We start from the raw sequence: 27,188 nt of genomic DNA, 5'->3' as shown, positions 1-27,188 counted from the left end.
CTTTCCTAATATCCGCTCAGTTAGGTAACTTCTCTAGTCATTGCCCCTGAAAATCAACTTCTGTTTGGTTACACAAGTGAAAAAAAGAAACTGCATCATCTTTGATAAAAAATAAATAAATAAATAAATAAGAGTGTGCGCATACTGAATGAAAGCCAGATTTGAAAAAAAAAGGAGAAGAAAATTGCATCCCTGCTGCTGTCATTCCCCACCACAAGCATGCCTGTTCTCATTCAGATCTTACCTTCCTCTTTTTCCTGCCACTGCTGTCATCCTCAGCCCTTTCAACATTCAACTAGCAACCCCATGGTGCATAACAGAATATAGTTTTAGGTTTGTTTGTTTTTTTAAAAGACAGCAGGTCTGCATGGAACACAATTTGAACGGATGAAACGAGATTTATTTTTACTGAGCTTGTAAAATGCTGATTAGAGGGAAAGCAAAAATGTCATCTTTAGAAAATTACAACTTGGCAACAAGACAGTATACAAATGTGCTGCAATGCAATCCTCTGCATTGGGATTTACTTCACTAGGGACTAAGCATTATGTATATACATATGCAAGACGCTTGTGCACTAACAGACTGATAGTATATCTCTAATATATATTGCACTAATTGCACTAAAGTTTTCATAGAAGTGTAAGTATACTTGCTTTTCTTGGATTTTACTTTGGATCATATCTTTTGTCATATTTTGATAATTAAGTCAATGTACTGCCTGTGGGGTGGAGGAATGTAGTCTTTTCAGCTTCAATGTTTATTTGAGGGGTAATTAGAGTGAGGTCGGCTCTAGTGAGCAATGTTTTTTTTTCTTTTTTTCCTTCCTAATAAGAACGGACCAACTTTCCAAAGTACACAGTGCTATGTAGAAATAATTTTTATCTTTTTTTCAATGCCAGACTGCTGTTTAGCAAAAAAATATATATATATAGTTGTAATGTCCTCCCCCTCCAATGCCTTGCTAGTGTTGACAAACAGACTAAACTCCATGCTGACCACTTTGTAAGCAGTTTAATGCACTTTGACATAGTCAGGTCAGCCTGGTAAAGTTCAAACTAAGCATCAGAATGGGGAAGAAAGGTATCCTAAGTGACTTTGAATGTGGCAGGGTTGTTGTTGCCAGACGGGCTGGTATAAGTATTTCTGATTATCTTATGGAAGTTTCCCACAGAATCATCTCAGGGATGAACCCCCTAACGAAGAGAAAATATCCAGTGAAAATGCCATGCTGATGTCAGAGGAATATGACAAGACTATGACAAGACTGAGCAATAACTCAATTACCCACTTACTGCAATTATGGTATGCAGAAGAGCATGGAGGGAGCACTCCTGTCAGCTAAAAACAGGACACCGAGGCTTCAGTTCACTCAGACTCACCAAAATTGGATGATAGATGATTGGAAAAACATTGCCTGGTTCAAATGAGTTGCTATTTCTACTGCAACATCAGGTAGGGTCTGAATTTGCCATAAAGAATAGCATAGATCCACTCTGCCTTGTATCAGTGGTTGGGGCTGCTGGTGTAATGTAATGGTTGTTTTGGGGGGTTTGTTTGTTTGTTTGTTTCTTTTTCTCTTGGCACACTTTGGGCAAAATAAAACAACTCATATTGTGAGCTTGTTTGACCACATGCTCCTATCTTCTGATGGCTGCTTCCAGGAGAATCTCTAAGCAATGTTTCCAGCACCTTGTTGAATATATGCCATGAAAAATTAAGGCAATTTTAAAGGCAAAAGGGAGCCCAACCCAGTACTAGAGGTGTACCAAACAAAGAGCAAGCAGTACAGCTGAATATTGAGTGTATTTTCACAAGGAGGTAAACATTAACAATCAAAACCAGGTTTTAAGGGATCTTATAAGAACATGCTGATTAGGGCTGGGTATTGTCACTGATTTCTAGAATCGATTCGATTCCGATTCACAAGGTCCTGAATCGATTCGATCCACGATTCGATTCAATTCGATTCGATTCTATTCGATTTGAATCTGGGAAATTTTGCCTCAGACAGTCAGAAATATTATAATTCAGATCAGTACATTTACATATTTTTGTATCTATAAAAAGGTAGCTGACACTTTCCAGACTTTATCAAAGGTGTGAGCATCACAGCAGAGGCCTTTGTGTCAAAGTAGCTGAAGATAAAACACTGAAACACATGAAGGTGATTTCAAGGGCGTAAACACAAAGCGCGGACCCGCCGAAATATCAGAATCAGCGAGCTGTCGGCTTTCAGCCCCGACCGTGTCCGTGCAGTCGGGGGAGAAAGGCGACATCTCACTGATTCTGATCCGCGGGTCGGCGCTTTGTGTTTACGTCTTTGTGCAGAAGCCGTGTAGCTGCTCTCATTTACTGTTTTAAATGTTTGGTGGTTGTCAAAATTTTGTGACGTTTCATCTGAGATTCTGGAATTTTTGGCAAAATACATTTATATAAAAAAAATCGATTCAGGATTTTAATGAATCTATATCACGTTATCCAAGCCAGAATCGATTTTAATCGATGAATCGATTATTAAAACCCACCCTTAATGCTGATGACGCTGACAGTGATCATGGGAATGGTAAATAAGAGTGTGCCACACAGGCTGTTGGGGCACACTCTTATTTATCAAATGGATAATTAACAAAAAACAAGACAGATAAACAAAATGCTGCTGTATATGTAGCACACATTGTGAAATGCTTGAGAAAATACAGTAATTTAGATGACTACTTGGAGTTGTCATCCCTACACACTAGGCACCGATTACAGTAAGCACTGATTTTTATCAGGGCAATTCTTTTGTTTTGTTTTTTCAATAATGTTTCAACTTTAATGACCATGTCTCACCAGTGCTACTGAAACAAACTATCAACACCACTGACTGCAGCCTGTCTTCTTTATAATTAGAGCATTTGGAAAAAATTCACTGGCTGAAGCATTACAAGCCATCAGACAGCTGTCATGTACCATTACAGCTGGCCTATTAATGGATATATAGGGAATGCTACTCTAATACGACAGAGAAGACAATTTATTAGAGAGCAATTTCAACCTGCGAATGTACTTCATAATGCAAAGACTTATCCCTATAACCCCACAGTAATGGAAACTCTGGCTTTACATAAAAGTACACCACAGACATTTTGATGTCAGCAGTGGTGTTTTCCCTTCATGCAAATATGTGATTTATAGATGATGTAAAAAGGGATGCATCGTGATTTAATCATATTAGTTTGTTAGATGGCTGATGTCAAGATAGTGCTTTGACCATAGATGAGATGCTGTGGTAAAAGACCAAGGATGCCAGCTGCAGCATAATTCAGCCGGTAATAATGAACAGGCAGCTTGCAGGGAGAAGATAGTGCAAGATTTCAAACGCTGTCCTTGATAACAAGCAAAACACAGTATATCTTGAAAAAGTCTTTGTAGCGTTTGTATCCCGGTAGACTCTAGCTGTCAGTAAAGACATTTTAAAGTTGATTTGTAAAAGCCTCTCAGAGTGTTGTGACGTAATATCTCACCTCTATATAACAGACTTGTGAGGAATACAAATAAATTGGCAAAAATCTGTAGGCAGGCAGTAATTTTCCTGAAAGGTAGCCAATGAAAGGATTGGGGAAAAAGTAAAGGCAAGGCCAGCATCAGAATTATGAAGTTCAAACAAGGCAAAAATATTTGTTGAATCACTTACATTTCATTCTTAGTGATAATTTCAGGGTGTGCTGCCATTTAAAAGGCTTTGTAAAACGCCCACAAGCTCAAAGAAAAACAATTCATTCTTGCATGCTTTTATGCTTTATTCGCTGTTTTCGGTTTCATTATCAGTTTGTATTGTGCATTAAGTAGCACCATGTCTGCAGTCAGTCTTCGTGCTTTACCGTTAATTAAACTTTGCATGTTTTGATTTCCAGAGAAGAAAAATGCAAACAGTTTTTATAGGGCCTATATATTCAGCTCTGCCCTACACATGAAGTTAGGTAGAGCATAAAAAAGGTTTGTAGGACCTGTTAAAATAGAATGACTGAAGGTGAAGTTCATTCTTTCTACTCACCCTGTGAAGTCAGAGAAGTGACACGAAGACAGACACAGGGAAAATAAGCCTCAGAGTCACAGACGAAGAGTGAGACAATGAGCTAAGGTTCATTTAAGCTACTGTCTCGTGAGGTGGTGAAGATTAATTTTTCATGTCAAATTCAGAAGGCGGCTTAAAATAGTGTAAAAGATTTGCTGTTGGTCTCCTGATATTGAGAGAATCACTCGATGAGTCTTGCAAATTATCCATCTATCACACTGCAAATGCCAGTTTGTTTACTTGATGTAGTATTACAAAGTTCAACTGCCTAAAAATGACCCACACAATATAAATTACATTTATTACAATTATATTTGAATTCTTATTATGTCTGCAAAATTATGCAGCACAATATATGCATAATCTCTTACTGTTTAGCTTGAGGAATGATGGCAAAATTTGAGTGAACACAAATGTTTGATTTCATCACTATGCTGTGCTGGAGGAGTGTTATGAATGTGCACAGGGTACTTTTTGCAGCTGCAGTGTACTTACAGTATGTTGTTTTGCTTACAGGGCTGACCCTCAGAAATTGGATGCATTCATCATGGACAAAGCACTGTTGGACTATGAGGTCTCCATAGATGCAGACTGTAAAACACTAACAGTAGGAAAACCTTTTGCAATTGAAGGTAATGTGCGAGCATATCAATTATGAACATTTTAGATGAAATCTATCACTACTCTGACATGTGAATAGCATCCACCAGCTCTGGTTTTAATCATCACCTGATTTTAAGAGGTCTTTCTGCGTCACTGCAGACTAACTGACCATGAGCAATTTTAGAACAAGCCTAAATTTAACAATATCAATCACTCAACGTTTACACAGTGGTTAATCTTTTGGCTTTCAAAAGCTTACACTCTCCAGTGTCTACTGTTAATCTGTGGTCCATTTAGAAAGCCTCTTCCTCCCGCTGTGAAAATGTTCCCGTGGCGGTTGCTTCCATTACAAGCCATCGTAGTCCCACATTCCAGCGGTGTTGTTAATTACTTAATGCACTCTTAAGCCTTCAAGATACAATACACATCAATCAGCACGCTTCCTACCAAGGAAAGGTACTTCAATTGGCTGTTGCTGAATTTGTCACACTCTCCTGGCCTGCTAAGACGTTCAGAGATATAATTATATCATCAAGCTTTGCTTTGGAAAAATTATGACTTTTTAAAGTAAAAAAGCTAAATTATCCAGACCTCCAAGTGTATCAGCTCAGCAGCTTGTTTTTCCCATAGCTGTAGACCAGGGAAAGAATACAACAGCAGCATGAAGGTGACATGAAAAAAGGTGTTTTTGCCGTTATGACAGAAGAATAATCGCTAAAGAGTCTCTGTGTGTGTTTGTGTGTGTCCAATGGCAGGCTATGGCATTGGCCTCCCTCAGAACTCTCCACTCACTTCCAACATCTCGGAGCTTATTAGTCAGTACAAGTCAGATGGCTTCATGGACATGCTGCATGACAAATGGTACAAGGTCGTTCCCTGCGGGAAGCGCAGTTTCGCTGTGACTGAGGTAAGATTAAAGCGAGGCAGTGTAGGGAAAATAGAGCGTATTTATCATTTCATTATATCATAAATGATCATTTCTACAATTTCAAAATCAGAACAATATAATATAACGCATTTGTCTCATTTTTATGTCTTACTCAAATCTTACTCAAGTTTCTTTGCTGTCAAATATTTATGTGGAATCTTTATTTGAAAGCTCTGAAAAGTCTTATGTACCCCACACAGTGACTTACTCAGAAAAGTAATCTTTCATATTTTGTTCACTACACATAAAGTCTACTTCAATAATTATACTACAAGATGTCAATGCAAAGAGGCCATTTTCTCGAGTAACTCGTAGTATGAGAAATATATGTTTTATTAGAAATGCAATACTAGTTATTTCTGGCCATATTTCTCCCCGACTGTGACTTCAAACACTATAAAAGAGGCTCCTATAGCTCAGTGCAGACTGCACACAGCATACTGCGCTTGATCCTTTTGTACTTTGTTCTTTTTATTTATTTTCTTAGCTGCTGTGTGGATGGCAACATAATGTCTGTCGATCACAAGGATGTCGCCTAAATAAGCACTCGTGATTTGTACCTTTGAATGACAGCGTCTACTAAATACTTAATCTTAAATGTAAATTGCCATTTTATGAGCTCAGAAGCAGGAGTTGTGGCAATGTGGCACGTTGCATTGCCACAGATTCAATGTCACCTAAGTGAATCATTTCCCGGTGTGTAGCAGCTAGACGTGTTATAGATGCTATCTAGAGCTGCAGACATTTAAATTGCTCCGGGTACAATTCATTTTGCACCATCATACCTCAGTCTGCCTAACGCTACGGAGGAGAAACCTGCTCAACTGATATTTAGCTTCATCTGGGTGTGTATTTCAATTTTTGTCTCACAGAAACCACAGTACGGTGATCATGTGCACACTTAGGGTTCTCATATTATTGGTAATGATTTTAAATATCTAGTATATATCATTAACTTAAAATGACCTAAACTGATTTCTAAACTTTGTTGTTCACTTGCATACATCGGGCAACATCAGCAGGGCCCTCATGTCATATAAGCAATATGAGTTACTGACAAGCTTGGCCCAGTTTTAGCCCTGCTCAGCACTTTTTTTTAGCAATTATTTATACCGATGAGTGACTACCACCAGCAGTAAGCCTAAGGATTCTGAAAAGATGAAAAATCTGATGGATTGGCTTCACTGAGGTACAGTAGCCAAGCTCTCTGGCATTTACCCAGCTCTCCGTCACCCCAAAGAATCTGATCCCATTTGAAGTAATAAAATCAATACCAATAAATTGCATATTATTCAATTACTTAACATTAGGAGGGCCAAACTTAGCATTACCGAGAAATAAATGGTGATAAAAGAAGTGAAGATGATAAAAGTGATGTGCTTTTTTATTGATTTTTTTCTGCTAATTTATGCAGTCAAATGATGAAATATAACAGCACCATTAGAAATGATTGTTGTATATAGTGGTATGAGCCTAGAAGCGTGTGTTACCAAAAACCTGTAGCATATAGTATGTGTTTTCATGTGCTGAGCCTTCTAATGAGCAGTGTTGGGAAGGTTACTTTTAAAATGTATTCCACTACAGATTACAGAATACATGCCCCAAAACGTATATACAGTTGCTCATATTTTGTATTTTAAATACGTAACAGCGGTACATGTACTCCGTTACTCGCCAACACTGCTAATGAGGAATGTTGGAGTGTGCTATTAGACACAGACTCAAACGTGTTCTTTATTCACTGAAGCTGGAGTATTAGGCTACGTTCACACTGCAGGGAAAGCGCATCAAATCCGACTTTTTTGTCCTTTTGCGACCCATATCCGATCATGGTATGTCAGTGTGAACAGCACAAATCCGATATTTTCAAATCTGATAGGTCACTTTCGTATGTGGTACTGAGTCCGATACATATCTGATGTTTTAGAAAGCGACTCCTGTTTGATGGTTATGTCGCATTAAATTCGTCTTTTACGTCACTGACACAAGACAGACGCCAATTATCAGCGCTAGAGAAAACAAATGAGAAAGCATGGCGGCCATTGTTATAGCACGGGCTCTCTTTTTTTCTCAGTTTCCTTCTCTCTCTAATTTATTTCTCAAAATTCTGTCGGTTACGACTGTGCAGGAATTGATAGACTGCTGCAACAACACCTACTAGCTCTGTAGCCGCCATTTTTGCTTCCGCAAACAGAAGGCGTTGTGTGTGACGTCTTCTTTTGCGCATGCGGGCCGCTTTGAGGGCCGTGAACCGTTCACACTAGAGCGCGTTTGCTGTCACATTTCCTTTGTAGTATGAACAACCAGACAAAAAAAATCGGATTTGATCAAAAAATCGGAATTGAGCATTAAGACCTGCAGTGTGAACGTAGCCTTAGATCAGATTAACGTCACATATATACAATGAGCTCATCTTGACTTTGAAGGATACCGCAGTAGTTTTTCCCCTATCCCAATGGATTTCTATAGAGTTTAAAATGTATCCCAGCACAGCCAAAGGTTACTATTCTCTTTATTCAACAACTTCTCAGGAATCATTATCTTCCACCATCCAAAATTCCATTACTGCTAGCGTGCCAAGTCACAAAAATACATTGATAAATTTAATCCATCATGTATTCTTTACCAACATGACTTTATAATGTAATCACTGCAGCTGCCCCGGTATCAAAAAGCTATTGCACACTCAGCACTAAAAAGATTCTTATGAGAATATATGTAACTGCAGTAACTGCAACAAGTGGTCAGTTAAGCAAAGTGTTATATCACATTTGTAGATGGCTACATGTACAGACTCGCACAATAATATGGACACATTTAGAACAGAACGAGTGTAAATTAAGATGTGAAGGAGGCAATCACAATCTGATCGAAAGTGTGACATCCCAGAGGGATTCTCTTATATTTCAGAAGAATGAGAAAACTTGTTCCAAGAGATTTGAAATTAATTTCATGACGTGTTTGCCCTGAGTTTGTAAATGCAAGGTGGTCTTACTTCAGATTTCCAGTCCTCTGAAAAATTATTCTGTTTTTATTTAAAGCAATTTTTACTTGTGACTGACTTCGTAATGATATTTGGAGGCTATCGCCCTTAATTTTGCCCTCAGTTTCTTTTTATGAGCAAAATAATCCATATGAATCACATGTAATCAATATATTTACTATATTTTTAATTTAATATATATTTAATACATTTAATATATTATTTATTGCATTGTGTGTCTCAAATAATTAGACAATGAGAATTTCAAGATATAAGTATAAAGCTTAAAGTCATTTACTGTCATATGAATAAGAGGACTCTATGCAGTCCTGTGAAAATCTAAGTACACCCTAAATTACAGATTCAGTTACTTATAAAACCATCTTTAGCAGGAATAACTTAAAGTACTTGTTTTCTATATGACTTTGTAATGCCCTCACACTGTTGTGTGACTTATACTGGGTCATTGCAACATCTTGATTCTTTCTGTTGTCAATGTTCTATGCTTCATTGTACTGAGATCATTGCCCTGTTGCATGGCCGAAGTGAAGCTTCAGCAGTTCATCAGATTGCCTAGCATTTGGCTCTAGAATAGTTTGGTGCAGGGGTCCTGTGGCTGCAAAACCAACCACCAACCACCAAATCATCATCACTAAAGTGTTGTGCTTGACAGAGGTGTTTGTGCCGATACGATTTGTTTGTTTTTTGCCAAACATCTTTGTTTTGGTCTCATCTGTTCAAAGGACATTGATCCAGACGTCTTGTGGTTTCTTCAGATTCAGTTTTGCAAACATAAACAGTGCTACCATGTTCTTTTTAGAGAGAAGAGGCTTGCAACACTTCCAAACACACACTTGTTCATTTTTTTTTTTTTAAATCATACTGTCATGAACTTTAATATTTAATGTGCTAACTGGAGGCTGTAACATTTGAGGTATTGCTCCTGGGTTTTTTGCAGTTTCTCTGAGCTTGCAAGGTCTGACCTCTGGGTAATTGTGCTGGGGCATCCACTCATGGGAAGATTGTGTCATTGTGTTAACAAACAACTGAATGCTCCAGACCAGTAAATTGCCAAAGCCTTTACTTTTATAGTCCGTTGCATAGCATCCTGCGAAAACAATCTGTTTCACTTGACTGTTCATGGATTGTTTTTAAACATCTGCTTCTCCATATGCATATCTGTATACACACTCCCTGTATAACCTCCTTTATCCTTCCCACCTTTTCACTTTCTCAAGCTTCTCTATCATATACTGATTGTCTCATTTCTTTCTCTCCAGACGCTGCAGATGGGTATAAAGCATTTTTCTGGTCTGTTTGTGATGTTGTGTGTGGGCGTGGCTTTATCTTTGCTGACCACCATAGCGGAACACATTGTGTACAAGCTGGTGATCCCAAGGGTCAAGGAGCCACGCTTCAAATACTGGCTACACACAAGCCAGGTACGGACCAGACTCACACTCAAACACACATGTGGTGACCGTGACTGTGGTCACACTATAATTTAAAAATAGTTTGTGCAAGCAATTATGAAAAATAAGATTTATAAAATGAATAGTTTTTATCTACAGTTTCTGGTTTTGCGAATTTTGTGCATTTGTTTTTTGTTCTTGCTTTGTTGTTGCTGCTTATGGTAAAGTCTTTCAGACACTTAAAAATCAGACACATCATTTACAGTAAGCACATGTTGTTGCTTGTTTTCCAGAGATTACACCGGGCCCTCAACTCAGTCTTCACAGATGACAAACTACCGACTATTACAAAGCCTGAAAAGAGGTACTGTTATTGTCTTTAAAGTGTGGGCATTGTATTATTTCAGTTTGGTCTTTCATCATCTATACTTGATGAAACATCCATCCCTAAGTGACTGATCTGAATCTGATCTGAGCACATATGTGTTGTAATTATTTATTTATTGTTTGGAACATTTGTTTGTTATCTTCATCGGTACATTACAAAAAATTCAGTATATGGTGCAACAGATCCATTTTAAACACTTTATACCATTTTTTTGTTGTTTTTGCTGTTTTTCGCAGGTGTGATGTAAGAATTGTTTATTAAATGCTGCTTATTTTCCCATCACTTTGGATTTTTAAACACAATAACATAGTTACATATTACAAACGAAGATGAAAAATGCTCCTAAATGTGATGCATGCTTAAATAGACCACATTGACTGAGACTAAAAATGCAAACAAGGTGTTCCTGTAAGAAGCCAATATTTGAAAGCTAAATGGTGCATTGGCCAAATTATAAGCTGAACAGTAAGTGACATCAATTAACATCCAAATGGAAGTTAAGGGACCCATTTTTAATCAAAAACTAAATAGAAAGGTCAATCTGTTGGAAGCCAATTATCAGTGAGGGAAATTGAGAAAATAATCTCACGCTGACGTCACGTGGTATTGTTGAAAACAGTGGGTGAGAAAGGGAGAATCAGTAAATCATGAAAGCGTCTTCATGTAGGCACTTTCAGTGTCCTTTGCATGGGGCCATTTAATTGCACATATTAATACATATTAGTTGCATACACTTTGATACTCTGTGCCATAGCGTAGCCCTGCCCTTTTCACATTTAGCCATCAAGCATCTAATCATACCACCACCCTTTGTCTTGATTTGGATTTACTTGGTCTCCCCTTAGAAGCAAAATAAAGTTCCATTTTATAGTATAGTTCATTCACATCTACCACTCACTCCACACTGAGAGCACACTCAGGTGGAGCACTTAAAGTAAGGATTAAATACACTTAATAATTATGGAGCCGAGGCCATGTGAGGGATGCCTGTGGTAATGAGGATGGATTGCCTACTCTTGCATAATTATACTCATTCAATCAAGTTATTCTGCATGCTGTCTAAGAGTCAGAAATTATTACCGTCTCATTGTCAGTGCTCTGCCGAAAAACTTGTGTGTCAAAAGTGTCTTTTGTGCAATCAGAGCACTGAAATCAGATCTTCCCGTGCAGGATTTTATACTCTAGACAGTTTCAGTTAGAATTAAACTGTGCGAAACGATACCAAAATGCATCATTATCAGTCCTAGTCTGTACTGTATGGTACTGAAAATCGCTATACAGGATGACCAAATGGAACACATGGATGGAAATTAAATTGGAAATCACTACTACTTAGGATGAAGCTATAGCACATTTCATTTCCTAAGTGTGTTAACTGGGATGTAGGAAAACCCAAAGACAGCAGAGAACACTGTCTGTGTGAGATAATTAGCAGCAGTGTCTGTAATACCGTGAAATATTCTCGGATGGCCAGTTAAGATTGCATGCTTTGGTATCAAGCACAGTGTTAAGGTCATGAAGCTCTGGCAATGACTGACAGCCAGGCTAAAATAGGATTATCTGTCGCTCTGAATACACCAATTATATCAGTTACAATTGAGCTACAATACTCTGTTTCAGTAGTGGAGAATTGTTCCGTCTCTTTAATACCTAATACTAAAATTACATAAATTAGTTGGGTTTTTTTTAATAACCAGTACACTTATTTAACATTGTATTTCATATCATTTTATTTACAGTTTTCTTTTTTTGTGGCCTTCCATTTAATATGCATTATTTTATTTTATTTTGTTTTTAAAAACCTGCTGACACAGGTCAAAATAAGAGACAAAAAAACTGTAAGCTAGTTTTAAAGTAATTTACTTGAGACTGGTGTTCTACGCTGTAGTCCAATGCAGCGATTCTATATTTTGCTTAATAAAAGACACCCTCTGACCTCAGCATAGCAAGCTGCGTGTGTCTTGTTTTGACTGTCGATAGAAACATCTGTACTGATATACGGGCTAGGAAAATAAAAGTTACTGGTGAATAAAATGCAATTTTAAAAAAAAATTTTTAGCTTCGAGAACTGCTGCAGGTAAGCGGAAGTAGGGAGAGAAAACTTCACTGATTGACATAAGATAGAAAAATAACTGCAAGTACTGGAAGTTGTGATTTTCAATACTATCGGATGCTGTTTTGGTGTGTCCAAGTTTTGTTTTGGCCTCTCATATAAAGAATATAATTCAAATCGAGGGCATCTTTAGTTCAGGCTGGAAACAAAATCAAGCTAATAGTTCAGTCATATGCATTTGGCAAATCTCTTGCAGGGCGTGCTGTTTAGGTAATTTTAACTTCACACTTCAAGCTGCTTTGCAACCAAACTCTACCCCAGCTTCTTTTTTATGTAATGTGTCACTTAATGTCAATTATCATTGATCATTCTTTGAATCTTTCTACTTTTGGCTTTTCATATATGTTGGAAGGGTTGTGAGAATTTCACTGGAGGAGGACCAAAAATCTAACCTTTTAATCCAACCAGTGGTAATACACAGAAAGACAGCATTGAAGCATAAGTAATGCAGACATGGGGCAGGCAAAATGCAAAAACATGACAAAATATCATACAAGAGGAAACCAGAGACTAAAAACGTGGGTCAAAACAAATAAAAACACCAGGAACTCCAGAAAAAAAGGTACAGGAAAAGAATCACTAGAAAACTGGACTAGTAGTAACAAGACAATGTGGGAGAACAAATGGGTGTATATATACTGGGGTGAGTGATTAAGTAATTGGACACAGAAGAGTAATTGGTAGTTTGGGAATGGATGTAGAAAGCAACGCCGGTCAGATTAATCAGGTCATAGATTATAATTATCAAGGATGGAAAACTACTAAAGGGAGGAAGTAAAACTGATTAGAATACACAAAGACTAATGATTACAAAATATAACAGGAAATGACTTGAACCGGAACATAACACTCCAAAACCAAAGGTGTGCAACTTTCCAAAACTTAAATAACTACACATGGAAACAACAGTCTTTCTATACATACATCTTGATTTTAAAGCATAGATCCAGTACATTATTATAGAGGAAAGTTGTCTCAGGCTGGAGAAAATGAATAAAAATGTGTGCTATGTCAAGAACACGTTCGAATGTTGCAGACAAATAATGATTCGAATTTTGACATGACTTCAGTGTGAGTTGCACACATTATGTTGCACATTTTTCTTTCTGACCTTGATAAGCATTATATTTTGTGGGTCACTGCATGGTGGTAATTTCTACAAGGGCAAAAAAAGTAAAGTCTGTGTTCATATATTTTCCATTGAAATGGTGTGAACACTGTTTCAATCATTGTACCAATTCATAAAAGATGAAGGGGCTGCTCTCAGAGTTAGCACCCTGAATACCAAATCAAGGAAAATTGCTCAGATGGATGGATAAACAATGAAGGAATCCAGCTTTTTAGTTAATGCGAAAGGAGGAAATGCTGTAGAACACTAATGAAAAAGAATCATCTTTATTTATCTCACACTTTTCAGAGCAGTGGAAGTGCTTTAAAACAAACAATAAATAATCAATAATATAAGCAGAAAAGAGGGATAATATATGTCAGTTAACATTAAAGTATACAAGTCTATAAACTGACTCCTTTTACTTCACCTTTGGCTTAAAAGCCTTAATTTTCCACAAATGCTTTAGTGCTGACAGTGCAAAGACCTCATACCTCTATTTCTTTCAATCTAAATGTTCTCAAACACACCGGGGACCTACCTGTGAATATCTCACTTCGTTCAGAACTTACATACTGGTCATATTTCCTGCCTTCACAGTATGCTCCAGTTCCATTTTGATCTGGCCCAGAATTCCTTCATAATAAGTGTTTAAACCGAAATTGGAAATATATATCAATTGATATGCATACATACATCTATTTTCAAGTAACATAATTTCCTGTTTTACCAAAAGATAAAAAGATAACAGCTGTGACGATTCAAATATATTTTATCTACTTTTATGGGGTTTATCATATAACCATGTTAAACACTGTGCTTAATGCTATAATATTAAAAAAAAAAGCTAATTTTAAATATTAAATCAACAATAATATAACGTTAATGCATTAGTCAATGTCAGAATATGCAGCATAATTTTCATTGTTTTTAAGGTGTTCTTTTTTGAGCAGTGTACACAAATTTTTAACATCTGTAAAACAGTATGAAAAATTAAAATATTACATTTTTTGTGTATTTTGGGTCACTTTGGAAAAAGACTGGTTTAAAGGATGAAATTTGTTTTATTTTTTACTTATTTCAAACATTAAAATTAGTCAAATTTGACCTGTATAGAATGTAATAGTTATAGAATAGTTGAAGAACTTCCTACTGGTTACATTTGTAAATGCTGAAACTTCCATGATTATCTCAAGACTTCAAAATGCTCCATCTTTTACTGCAGACACAAGTGCAGGTGTCCTCCTGTCAAAAAGATGCACATATGAATTTAATAAAATTAAAAACAACTCTTTTCATGTTGTGTGTCAGCTTTAGTCTCTTTTGATGTCTGGAGTATCAGATTAAATTCTCCCTGTTACTTTTTTTTATCACCAAGTGAAAATTCCTTTGATTCAAAGAGCTCGTCTGTTAGGCTTTACTTTGTGTGATGAGAGTATCTCATCTTCACTGCTTTAATAAAATCATGTTAGTTTGTTTTGTTTTTTCAGCTTGCAGAGGTGGTCCAGTAGATTTTAAAAAGTTTCTTTTTGGAAAGGAAAAGAAAAGAAATGTTGTTCTTTTGTTAGACTTCAAGTTCAATAAGGCCTACAGCAAACATTGGAGTTGAGAGGGAATATGTTTTATTGGTCCTTAATATACTTTAAAGTTGTATTTTCATCTTCAGTAATAAAGAGCAGACAGTTAAGGCAATCTGAGGTATTTTTATTATGGACTACAGTTTGTATACATAAAATATGTTTTCTTAACTTGACTTTTTGTATTTTGAATCATTAATATAATTTTGTTAAATGCATATTTTACAAAAATTGTGTGCTTCTTTAAATTGTAACACTGAATATTTCCCTTGGCTTTTAATTCTCTAACTTAACCAAACAGCTCATAATCTTTAATAAATCAATAGTAGACAATGAAGAAATAAATGAAGCTTATTATATACTAACTGAACTAAACAATGGAATAATAGCTAAATTTACAAAATCAGTTTAAATGATAAGGGCAACCTCAGCCTCTAGCAAACATTTCCATGGTTGGTGAAGCATAAAAGCAAGGACACAGTGGTATTTTCTCTAGTGATAACAGAACACTCATCTTCTCAACTTCTCATTTATGTAGTGTAAATGCCTTTATTTCTATCTTCTTCCTATTAAGTTCTTGCTGTGATTTTTTTACATGCCTTTTTAATCTTTTTCAACATGGGTTTATTTTCATAGTCAGCACAATCAAGGAAACTGACATATCACCAAGGTGAACTACAGTTACATGTTCTTCAGAGGTTGTGTAGCTTTGAAGTGCTAGTCAAACCTCTTTGAATTGTGAATTAATATTTTCTTGTTTGTTATCCTTCTACGTTGCTTGTTACGTGATATTAAATAATTTTTAAAAGGCAAGAGGAATGATGTACATTGGACAATGATTAAGGATCATAGTGCTACTAAGAATGGAGGACAGCAAAAGGGGGGAGGGAGGAAAAGAGAGGATTTGTAAGGTAATACATGTTAATGGTGCAAATGAACATGAAATCCGTGGTGTTGTGTCAAAGTAATGTCTCTCTGGACCTTCAGTCCACATTACTGCTGCTAGTGCTTGTTAGCGCAAAGATCACAGTGGACCTGGGGTTGGATAGGAAAGGTTTTGGGGATCAGGGCTGGTGGCAGAGGAAATTAATTGGACATGAATTTGACTTCTATATTGAGCTCTGGCAATGTCTTCTTTTTTTGTGTTCAGTACCTACATGTGGTGATAGCCTATTCATTAAAAAAACTTGTGCATAAGACTGGATCCAAGCATCTGCCAAATATTATTTGGTGAGTTGCTGCTATTCCTGTGGTTTTTCAAACTTGAACACCAGGTTCAAAGTTCTGACAAAACTGAATTGGCAATATAACCATTCAGCCAGTCCGATAATGAGATGTACTTTAAGAAATTCCAAAAACAAAGCAGAGAGACCCACCGGCTGTTTTTTGATGGCCTAGCCTTTAGGAACAACAATGAATGTGCAGATGTAGGGCTTTTTAAAAAAGCTAATAACAAACTGTCATTGTGGGAAGATAACCAATACTTTTGAGATCACAGTTTGGCAAATGCATTCCCTTTTTATGCTCTCCATATGGATGTTTTACTTGCATTCAGCAACGTTTTAAATGGTCCATAGAACTTGGACTACAAGTAGAGCACAAATATAACTGGGAAACGGTCCAGTACTTATTACTCAGGTCATCCATTTGGTGGATTACCTGCTAGAGGATCTTTGTTACTACAGTTATGTGGAAAAAGTCCACTGCATGACCTCGTAGAGCAACCTTTAGCAGCAATAACTTGAAGCTTTCATTTTCTGCATGACTTTACCAGTCTATCACATCGGGGACTTTTGGCCCACTCTTCTTGACAGAGTCTCTTCAGTTCATTGAGGTTTGCAGGTTCACACAGCTGCCTGGACTTTGTCAGGACTTTGACCATTGCAACACCCAGTTGCAATGGCCTGGCCCAGTAGCTGTGGTACAGATGGTCTCACATTTGACTCTGGAGTGCTTTGGTATACAGAGGAGCTCATGATAAACTCAATAACTGAAAGGTGCAGAGGTCCTGTGGAGGTTTCTTCCGAGCAACACTTTCAATCAGCCTCTTACTTACTTGTTTTTTTGATCTTATTGTACTGTCATATTGACATTTTGTCATATTGTCATATTGACATATATACATGAACATGAACATTTGAAGGTATGACTTGGGGTGAATTTGCTGTTGCGCCCATCCTGGGAAGACTGTGGCAACACGCCTGAATGCTCCACTGAACCAAACTAGTGGTGGTCACACTTGCTATTGGTCAGATAATCAAGTGCATTTGATCTGCAGCATCTGGCTGCTAGTTAGTCAAGGTGTCTTTATATACTGGCAAGGCCTTAAGCCAAGCTAATATCCACCCACAGCTTTTCTTTAAAAAAATTGTTTTGTTTTGTTTCATTTTACCAAGAAATGTACACGGGCTTAACAGGATAGATATACCGGCATTTCCTTAGGGAGGCAAAAAGCAATTAAATGAGGAGGGTTTGGTCCTCATTACCTGGAATGACCTGAAATACTACAGAATCACTTTAAAAATCTATCATCTTTTAGTCCTACCTAGACTACTGTATCTGTTTATGTCTCTACCTATCAAAATCCCCAAATCTCAGTTCCATGACTGGGACAAACAAATATCTTGATTTATTTGGAGCGGGCGGAAAACCTAGAATTAAATATAGCACATTATTAATTCATAAAGATAAAGGCGGCTTCTCCCTCCCAAGTCTCCGAGATTACTACCTTGCTGCTCAACTCAAAATAGTTATACAATGGTGTGATGATACTTGTGGGGCCCGATGGAAAGACATTGAGAACATGTGTGGGGTCATTTCAATACGAGCCCTGATAGGAGATCAGAAACTGGCAACAACTTGTCAGAAAGAACTGAACCCCTTGGCATCTTTTACATTGCTTATCTGGCTTGTGTGGGGAAACTGTTGCAAACCATACCCACATATTCTGGTCTTGTCGAAAACTTTCTAAATTTTGGGAAGATGTTATATCAAAGATAGAACGGACTATAGGCTTTAAATCAAAACAACGGCCCTTCATAACATTTTATTTAGGAGACTTACCCGAACAATTAACAAGCAATAACAAATATCTCCTGAAGATTCTTACTGCTAGGCAAGGCAAGTTTATTTGTATAGCACAATTCAACAACAAGGTGATTCAAAGTGCTTTACAGAGACATTAGAAACAAAAAACAAATAAAAAGCATGATTTAAAATTGATTAAAACAAGCAAACAAACAAACTAATTAACAAACAAACAAAACAGTATATAAAATCAAAACAGATAAAATCAGAACAGTAGATAAAATCAGTAGTTAAATGTAAGTTTTGAAATTTAAGCTTAAAAGTGTGGATTTGGTGCTTTATTCAAATGCAGCTACTGCTGCAGCGAAAAAAGCAATTACTCGTAAGTGGCTCTGTACTGACCCCCCTGTTCTGGACGACTGGTTGAGCGTTGTGGAGGAGATTCATAAAATGGAAAAACTTACCTTTTTGTTAAGGTTGCAAGATAATATTTATACCACAACATGGGACAAGTGGTTGAAATCTATCTGAAATTAGAATGGGATTTATTTATTTTTAATTCCTGTTTGTGCCTACTCACATCTATATAAACTTCTGTATGCCTCGCCGAGGCTGCTCTTACATCTGTAGATGTGTTGTCAATTCATGAATATAAAGTCATGTTCTCACTGCCAGAATTGCTTTGTAGGGAAAAAACTGTGTTTTTCAGTCGACTGCTTGTTTTGTTACTGTTGTTTTTGTTTGTTTGTTGTGTTCCTTTTCTGTTGTAAAAAAATATGTAAAACCTTTATTAATAATTAAGTAATAAAAAAAAAACTATTATCTTTTATGCACCGAATGAGAAGATTTTGTCTGCCTGCTAGAAAAAACATCAGTATATTACCATACTCACACTCTTGAGGATCCTTGAGCAAGATACTAACTGCAAATTGCTCTCCAATGCATTCAGAGGAACGATGTGTTTGAATGCTAGATAAAAAGCACTTACGTAGAAAAATTCATTGAAAAAAAAAGTGCTATGAATGGATGAGGCAAGTTGTGTAAAACGCTTTGACTGCTCAGGTAGAGTAGAAAGGTGCTATCTCAAGAATAAAAGCAATGTCTCTTATTCGAATACCACAGTCAGTAGGATTCAACTATGTTAAACAAATGTCCAAAGTTTCATGATGATTCAAAAATGATATTTAAATGTTGTCTACTGATCAGCCAGCAGAGCCATAAGTCATCCCTAAGAACGTGGTGCTTGTGTAGACAAAACAAACAATAAACAGGACAATACCCAAAGAACACCCTTTTCATGTAATGACATATTTAAGGAAAAGCGAAAAACTATTTCTTAGTAAGCAGTCACACTGCTATTCTTCCAAGACTCAATGTAACCCCCATAGCAATCATTTCCAGTCTTTACCCCCGTAAGCAATCTTCTGGAAATTGTTCAACTCTTTCAGTCCAGCTCTGTGTAAATTGCTGTTTGTCATATAACACGTTCAGAATTGTGTGTGCAGTGGCAACTCATGGTTTAGCCATAGCTGATGCCTTGATTTTATATTGGATTCAGACTGGAAACATTTCAGTTCAATTCAATTTTATTTATATAGCGCCAAATGGCAACAAAAGTCGCCTCAAGGCGCTTTATATTGTACAGTAAACATGCAGTCAGATGAACTGATGAAGGTTTCTCCTATTTCCAGGTGCAATGAGGGAAACAACCAGTCTGCGCCTTGGAATCCTGCAGAGTCGTCCTACTGCAACAGGCGAAGGATCCTTCCACAAGAGATGCAAAACGACCTGGAATGCCCGTCATCCCAGGATCTCCCTCCTCCACCGCCCCCTTCTCCCCTCCCTCATCCCCACTCTCTCCCTCTGCTGGAGAAACCCCTGCCTATAGTAACTACCTCTAATGGTCGCTCTGACCTGTTAGGAAGGGGTTTGGACCAAGGACTGGGGCCAGGGCAGGGCAGTTCTGGGCAGTGCCGTGCTTTGGGAGTGGGCGACTGCGGTCCAGGTCTGGGACGGAACCCGCTGGTTCAAGAACTGTCAGAACTGGAGAGTCAAATCCTTGTAATCAAGCAGCAGCTGCAGTCTGCCATGAGGAGGAAGAGAGAGCTTGAACAGTACCAATCAGAAAACCAGCAAGCAAACCAGACTGCACCCAGTCAGCCCACTTCACACCAGTCTAACCAGTTTGTTCAGTATACCCAGACCCACCAGCAGATTAAACAACAGAAAAACACATGTCCGGAGCTGTGAAGCCAGTCCCAATTTGTCCAGGAAAGAGAACCCTGGTTAACACACTGGACTAGTTTTCAAAACCTCAGCTGGGTCCCGGAACAAATCCTTGCCTGAGTTCTGAAGTTAGAAGCCTCACCGATTTCCAATAGCAGGATCCTCCTTATGGCTCTGGAGCTCCCCTCAACACTGCACTGAAATGTTCGGCAGTGATCAGATCCTGCTCTGCAATTCCAAGTAGGACATTTTCTCACTCCTGGAACATGAGATTGAATTAGATGAGAGGTGCTGGATAAGGGCGAACCAGGGATCTTGAACCAAATCTGTTCTGTTGTATCACTGAAGAGCTTTGCAATTCCTTGCCCCTCTCAACTTCCCTTATATTACAATTCTTTAACTCCTTTTCATGCCTATCTGGTTCTTTTACCTTTTTCCTGTTTATTTCTTCCTTTTGTCCCTGCCATGCCTCCCCCCCTAAAACCTCATTTTTCCAAGGGTACAGATTTGCTTGCTATGACATTAAGCCTGATCACAGATATGAGGACTCTTTGGTATTTAAGCTTAATAGACTAATTCACCTGAGTCTTTTAAGACTCACTGAGGATTTCAAATGACCTGAGGTTGAACCCAGTCATCTCAGTCTTCATGTTTGTGTGTCTTGCTGAAACCTTGTATCTTTCAGCTATTACCATTGATGTTTCTTGCTTTTGGTAGCATGTTTGTATTGATTAGGGGTATTTTTTCTCTAATAAGCTTTTGAAAGGGTCGGTCGGGTGGTTAGATGTAATCATTTTTTTAAAAAGATAAAGCTTTCGCAAGACACATTTACATACGTAATGAACACCAGGTTGACATTTTATGGTGGATTATAATAAGCGTACACACAATCTTATTTATGGGTCACTGTATAATGTCCTGCACTTCACTGATGCACACTGAATAAACAAAGTCACCTTAACTTGTCAGAGTTTGAGTTAGGGTATAGAAGTATTTCACAGTGAGATCACAACAATGGCAAGCTGGCAACATAAAACCTAAAACAGGATTAAATTGAACAGTCTCCAGCTTTTTCCGCGGTCAGGGACCCAAAACAAAACCTTTCTGTCCAGGCTCTTGAGGTCATACTGGTGCTCTTGTAACATTGTGACACAAAATACATACTTTTCAGTTCCTCATTTAAGCCAGCTGTTAAATAGTAACTGTATGAACACAGACCACTAGTTTAACTCTGACACGTTATTAAATGTGATTTGCATTCAAAAATGAACACAACACAACAGTTCCCTCTCTGGGGCCCTGTTTCCTTGCATCATTTGGGTTTGGACATGTTCTGTTATTAAATATCTTCTTTGCACTTATCTTAGTTGCTGCATTTCTTTTTCCCCCCAGTGTCTTAAAAATGTTCAATTTTACAGGTCTGTAAATGATTTCCTGTACAAATTAGAAAGCAGAGTGTGGCATGCTAAGACTCTGAGGCTTGCTCCTACCTCAACCTTGGTTTTAAGTTATTATGCCTCCAAAACCTTGACGCTGCTCGTTGCAAAACAACTTATTTCAAACAGGTTTTTTAGAATCCTTAATCTCATTTATATCTGGCAGCAAAGTGGATTTACTGCCAAGTGACTCAAAGGAAGACCAAAAGCTCAATGATTTTAAGAGGATTTAAGGTATTTCCTTGCACTTACGAGTCCCCAGCTTCAGTAAGAGAGACAAGTGTGAATTGACACTTGAGAACAATGGCTGACAGCCACTGCAAACCAGACTTTTTTTTGTATTTATAAAAGCTTCACCATTTAGATTCATCTGTAGTTACTTATTCCAGCTCATTTTAATAGATTATTTTATAAAAACGTACAGCAGCTATATATTTAAAAAACTCAAACCACTCAGAGGTTTGTTCCCTACCTTGCAAACTACATTTGGTTGTTGCTATTCTTCACTCATATTGCTAGGGGACAGCAATTTGGACAGGAAGGCATACTCAGAACAGCTAACGATGACATTTTACGAAGACACGGCATGGTAAAATACCGCCGCACACACAAACACAAACAGCTCCTATCTATTTAGCCAGTGTGTCTGCAGGGTAAGCGCAGGCTGTCACAGCTGAAATGAATACCTGACAGAGCAAAAGAGCAAGTGCACAGACTGAGCCGTCAGCTTTCTTTGTGTCTCTGTGCGTGTACGCCTCGCTTAGCTATGACATAAACATCAGTGAAGTCGACGCGGCTGTAACAGGATGAATCACTAGAGAAGCTAAATAACCTGGTTTTAGCACAACTATGCTCATTTTAATCACTTTTCTAGGTAGCACAGGTAGCAGCTGGACAGGGCTGTGGTGTGAGGGAAAAGAAGGGCTGCCTGTCACAAGTTATAACATGAAAGAAGAATAAAGCCATATTCATGGTGTTTTTTTGAGTGCCTGTGTAAACACAGGTTCACTTAAACATCCCGTTTTTCTTCTGGCTTCACCCCCAAAGCAACAATATGAAGGATCAGACTCAAATTTCAGTCATCGGCATTCGTTTTACTTAACTTTTCATTCAAAAACAACCCTTAAGGTGTACTCGTACACGTTCTTTATTAAACTCGAAATTTAGGGTCATGGTCTCAGGGTTGACTGCTTGATTCAAACACTGACTGCCAGATTAATTAATGTTTACATTTACTGAGCATACACTCACAGTCAACTCTAGGCTGACTGACACCATGCCTATGAAGTCATTGGTGTAGCCGCACTCTGTTAAAACAGATGGTCTAAAACAAATCATTGCAACAGCTCACAGTTCAGTTTCCAGGGATGCATATCCTCTAAAAGCAGTAATCTTACAACTCTGTTTTAGAATAACTGACTGCTTTTATGTTTAACATGTTAGGCTTTGAGTGAACATGTGAATATTAGCATATTTCAATATGTCTGGAAATATGTGGCTTTTTCTCATCAGAATCTTATCAACCTATCAATCAATCAATCTTAGTCAGTCTGTCTATGTCTATGAGCACAACTCCTCTCCAGTAGACTATTTGACTCACAGGGTTGCCAACACGTTATATTTTGGTTACAGGCCTGTGTGATTTTCTACATTTGAAGTCTATGATTTTAAGTTGTTAATGTGAATTTCTGTGCATGTAGAAACCAAAAGATTTGCAATTTACATCAATTTATCACAGTTTATTAACTGTATTAACACAGACAGCTTCGATAGTAGACCGACTGTCTTATTGTCGTTTTATTGCCATCCTAACATACCAAAGTCACCTTGAAGATGGCAACTGACTGCAAGTGGCTGCAGATCTAGTGCTTAACTAGAAAGCAACCATTTCAAAGGCAATGAGATTGCAAGTCTGTTGCATATGGTTGCAATATTTTGGTTGAACTGAAGGTTTGTTCAGTGAAATTGTCTTGTAACTCAAACATCTTGAATAACAAACCTGTTTTGGTTTTCTTCAACCTAGGAATGCAATATGTCCTTGGGCTGTTCCTGTAATAATCCAGTGACATTTAGTGATTAAGGACCAACTGCATTACACTTCCATCTTGCAAATAAAAATCCATCTATTTACTATTCAAATGAAATCAAGAGTTAACACTGGCTCAACTTTTAACCTTCAGGAGTATGTAACACACTCATAGAAATGATGATGCACAGTGTTTAGGTATTGGAGAATTAATTAATCTAATGGGTACTCATCCAGTTTCATACATTATATTACGTTACATCACAGCGAATGGTCCAACAGTCTGTGATCGCTCAGATCAACATTTATCCATTGGCCTATAATCAGAAACTTGTTGACTGGAAGGATAATGTGACTGCATTTTTAGCATGCAGATGACACAGCAAAGGAGGTAGGATTTGTATGCAGCTGAAGTGACACTGCAAGGCTCAAATCAGGGGGAAAAATGGTAAGTAATGAAAACAAATCTCTGGATATTCAGACAAACACAAGGACAGACACGTTTCACACTTCTTGCATCAAGGTAACTTACAAGTACTGACTGTCAAGATGGATTGTCCTTGTCGTTGGTCACATATTTTCTAAGTAAATGAAAAGTTACCATTCTCATTGAAGCGTTTGGGTACATAAAAAGAAACACAAGAGGACACACTGTTGCTACTGACTATTTAATTTTTTTGGACAAACGAAGAAAGAAAATATATGTAGCATTTCAGCTGAAATGCCTTTTTTTGTTCTCAAAGTAAAAGACAATTGTAATCACAATGATAATGAGTAATATCTATAAAACATCTTGACTTCTCTCTTCATGCTGGGCATATCTTCCAATAGGAAATGGAATCACAACATTGCATCACAATCCACTGGTGGGTTGGGGAGAGGGAGGGGTACCTCGAGGAGGAAAAGTGAAGCAGGAGTCATTAGCCTGGTTTTCAGTGAGGAGGACTAACCAGGCCTCAAGTAAATTACTCAGTTTCACTTGAAAAGAATCTCTTATATTTTTCGCCATGTACTTATTAGGGATGTCTTCCATTGGAATTTCAGTAAATATAATTGGAAAACCATACCAGCATAGTCTATACACGGATCTGGCACGGGCTAGCTCCTCTGGATCTCTCCATAGAGAGCTTCCTGTTAACATCAAAGTAAATCTGCAAATTGGGGTGAAGCACACTGATACCATGCATTTAAGCCAATCAGATTTTTGTATATTTAGCCTGATGACATGTCACTACAGGTGCACAAACACATTTTCTGAGCATTCAGTGACTCATCCTTGCCATTTCCTCCTAAGGGGAGAGGAGTTGTTCCCCAAACAACTGATACCAAAACATATCCAGGTTTACAGCAGGCAAACAGGTCCAAATGGATCATAATAGTCATACATATTAACAAAAATCCATAAAAAATATGACCTGACATGGTCAGTTAATGTACAGAGATAATAAAAAGAAGGATTCTGTCTTTTTTCTGTACAAATGACAAACACCACAGAACAACAACATCAATATTTTTTTTTCCATAGCAGATTTTTCTAACCGAGTGGGGTACATGTGGTGATTGACAAGGCATTTCACCCGGCAGGATGTGATGTAAAACAGAGTGAGTCAGCTGACAGGAAGTGTGCAGGTTTTAACATCGTCAGGATAGGCTACGGCACTCGCTCATACAAAATGTACAAAACACCGTCCTCTAACTACAAACAGCACACCTTGGAGGAAAAAAATGTCCCATGTTTCAATGATCTCAAATAACCTGGAAAAACAATCTGTGCTTATGTTGCGATTTGTGATATTGTTGCCTGATCTGTGTGCCTTGGGAGGTTGAACTGAGCATAGCCCAACTAAATGAAAACCACTGCAAACATGGTGTATTTTGTCCCCCAGGTGATTTAAACAGATATATCAGGAGTGGTTTTTGTAAGCATTCGGAGCCACGTGACATGCGTCCTCGTCATTGTGTCTGGAAGTGCTGTGGAGACGCAAACGTGACCCGGTGCTGCCCCCTTAGTCATGTGACCTCTGTCATCGATGCCGAGTGGTTCTGAAAATGGATGTTGGAGGGAGTATGGGGGGGGGAAAAGGGACAGGGGTAGAGAAAGACAAAGAAAGAAATGAAGTGGATGGAAACAGAAAGCGTGGAAATGAAAAGGAAGAGGAAATCACGTGTCAGCTAGTGCCAAGAGTGCTCTGTGTTAAGTTTCTGTGCATTTGGTTAGGAGGAAAGGGGTGAAGTGCAAACGTCAAGCCTGCCACGTGTCATTGCTTAGTGAACAAAGAAAGAAAGAAAGGATATAGAAAGAAAGAGAAAGAAGGAGAGTACATTTTTAACCAAATAACTTATTGATAACAGAAAATTATCTTTGGATTTATGCACCACCCTCACTTGGACCTTCTAAAAAGGGCATGAAAAAGTAGAAAAAAAGTACATGGCAATAAATTACAGTGACACCAAGTTCCAGAATTACAGAATTCCTTATCTGAGGGGAGGAATTTGCTTTAAGCTGCAGGCCTTGAGGGAATTCTGCCAATTAATGAAGAAAGATAATGTGCATCATAGAGATTAAAGTTTATGGGATTCCAGGTTAAGTGTTTTTAGCTACCTGTGCGCTCAGGGTCTCCAGTGGGCTCTCCACACGGGGGAAAGTCATCAGAGGCAGACCGCGGTACTCCTCAGTCTTCTGTTTTGCCGCTGCACTGTGGACACCTTTGAAGTTATTCACCACACATATACCCTGTAAGGTATGAGGACAGTTTAACATTAATAGTGAGACAGGCAGAAAGACACAGCAAATCACACGAACATTAGAAACTCAAACACAAAAAGTCCGAAAAAGTTGTTTAAACTCTATAAAACGAGTGAAGAGACTTTGTAGCGTAACTTGATGTTACAGCCGTGTTCACATCTTGGTGAGGCTGCACAGTGGTGCTTTGAGGTTAATGCTATCATCAGTAAAGTTGCTACGGTGATTTAAGGAGGTATAGCCGAGGTTGATCACTGATACGTTTTGCAAATAAATGGGCAAACCGAAATGTTGACTTGAAGATCAAGTGTCTACAATTCATCCAAAGGGTTATGAATATATGTAATAAATAGTATGATAATCCACAACAACAGCTGTTGAGATTTCACTAATTCACAAATTTCAAGGAAAGGGCAGCTCAGCTGATTTTGGTCATTGTATGAATTGATATGGCTCATTTGGAAAGGTACAGGTGAGGATAGGAGAATGACAGTCTCTATAGTAGGTTTCTGAAAATCCGTTATTCATCATTAACTGTTCCCCCCATACTAAACTCTA

General features: G+C 37.9%; 2 protein-coding genes across 5 annotated transcripts in view; one reads left to right on the top strand and one right to left on the bottom strand.

Annotated features, from left to right (window-relative positions):
• Positions 1 to 22,205, top strand: part of grin3a (glutamate receptor, ionotropic, N-methyl-D-aspartate 3A) — a 54,113-nt gene extending 31,908 nt beyond the window's left edge. The window contains exons 6-10 of the mRNA XM_005948267.3: positions 4,577 to 4,692; positions 5,419 to 5,570; positions 9,855 to 10,016; positions 10,280 to 10,350; positions 19,891 to 22,205. Coding sequence (XP_005948329.1) covers positions 4,577 to 4,692; positions 5,419 to 5,570; positions 9,855 to 10,016; positions 10,280 to 10,350; positions 19,891 to 20,449 — 1,060 coding nt within the window. The 3' untranslated portion in view covers positions 20,450 to 22,205. The remainder of the gene's footprint in view (positions 1 to 4,576; positions 4,693 to 5,418; positions 5,571 to 9,854; positions 10,017 to 10,279; positions 10,351 to 19,890) is intronic.
• A 2,336-nt stretch (positions 22,206 to 24,541) lies between these two features.
• The window catches only part of plppr1 (phospholipid phosphatase related 1), a 60,829-nt gene continuing 58,182 nt past the window's right edge, over positions 24,542 to 27,188 (bottom strand). For 3 of the 4 annotated variants that reach the window (XM_005948264.3, XM_005948265.3, XM_042214539.1), the window contains 2 exons: positions 26,490 to 26,621; positions 24,542 to 25,930 (listed from right to left, as the gene is read on the bottom strand). In XM_005948264.3, the coding sequence (XP_005948326.1) occupies positions 25,898 to 25,930; positions 26,490 to 26,621 (165 nt within the window). In that variant the 3' untranslated portion in view covers positions 24,542 to 25,897. The other variant, XM_042214540.1, reaches the window with a different exon arrangement.

Source organism: Haplochromis burtoni, unplaced genomic scaffold, assembly GCF_018398535.1.
Source record: "Haplochromis burtoni strain Fernald_Lab_line unplaced genomic scaffold, NCSU_Asbu1 Contig_583, whole genome shotgun sequence".
In the NCBI taxonomy this organism is placed as follows: Eukaryota; Metazoa; Chordata; class Actinopteri; order Cichliformes; family Cichlidae; genus Haplochromis; species Haplochromis burtoni.
This window is presented reverse-complemented; position numbering and strand designations above follow the sequence as displayed.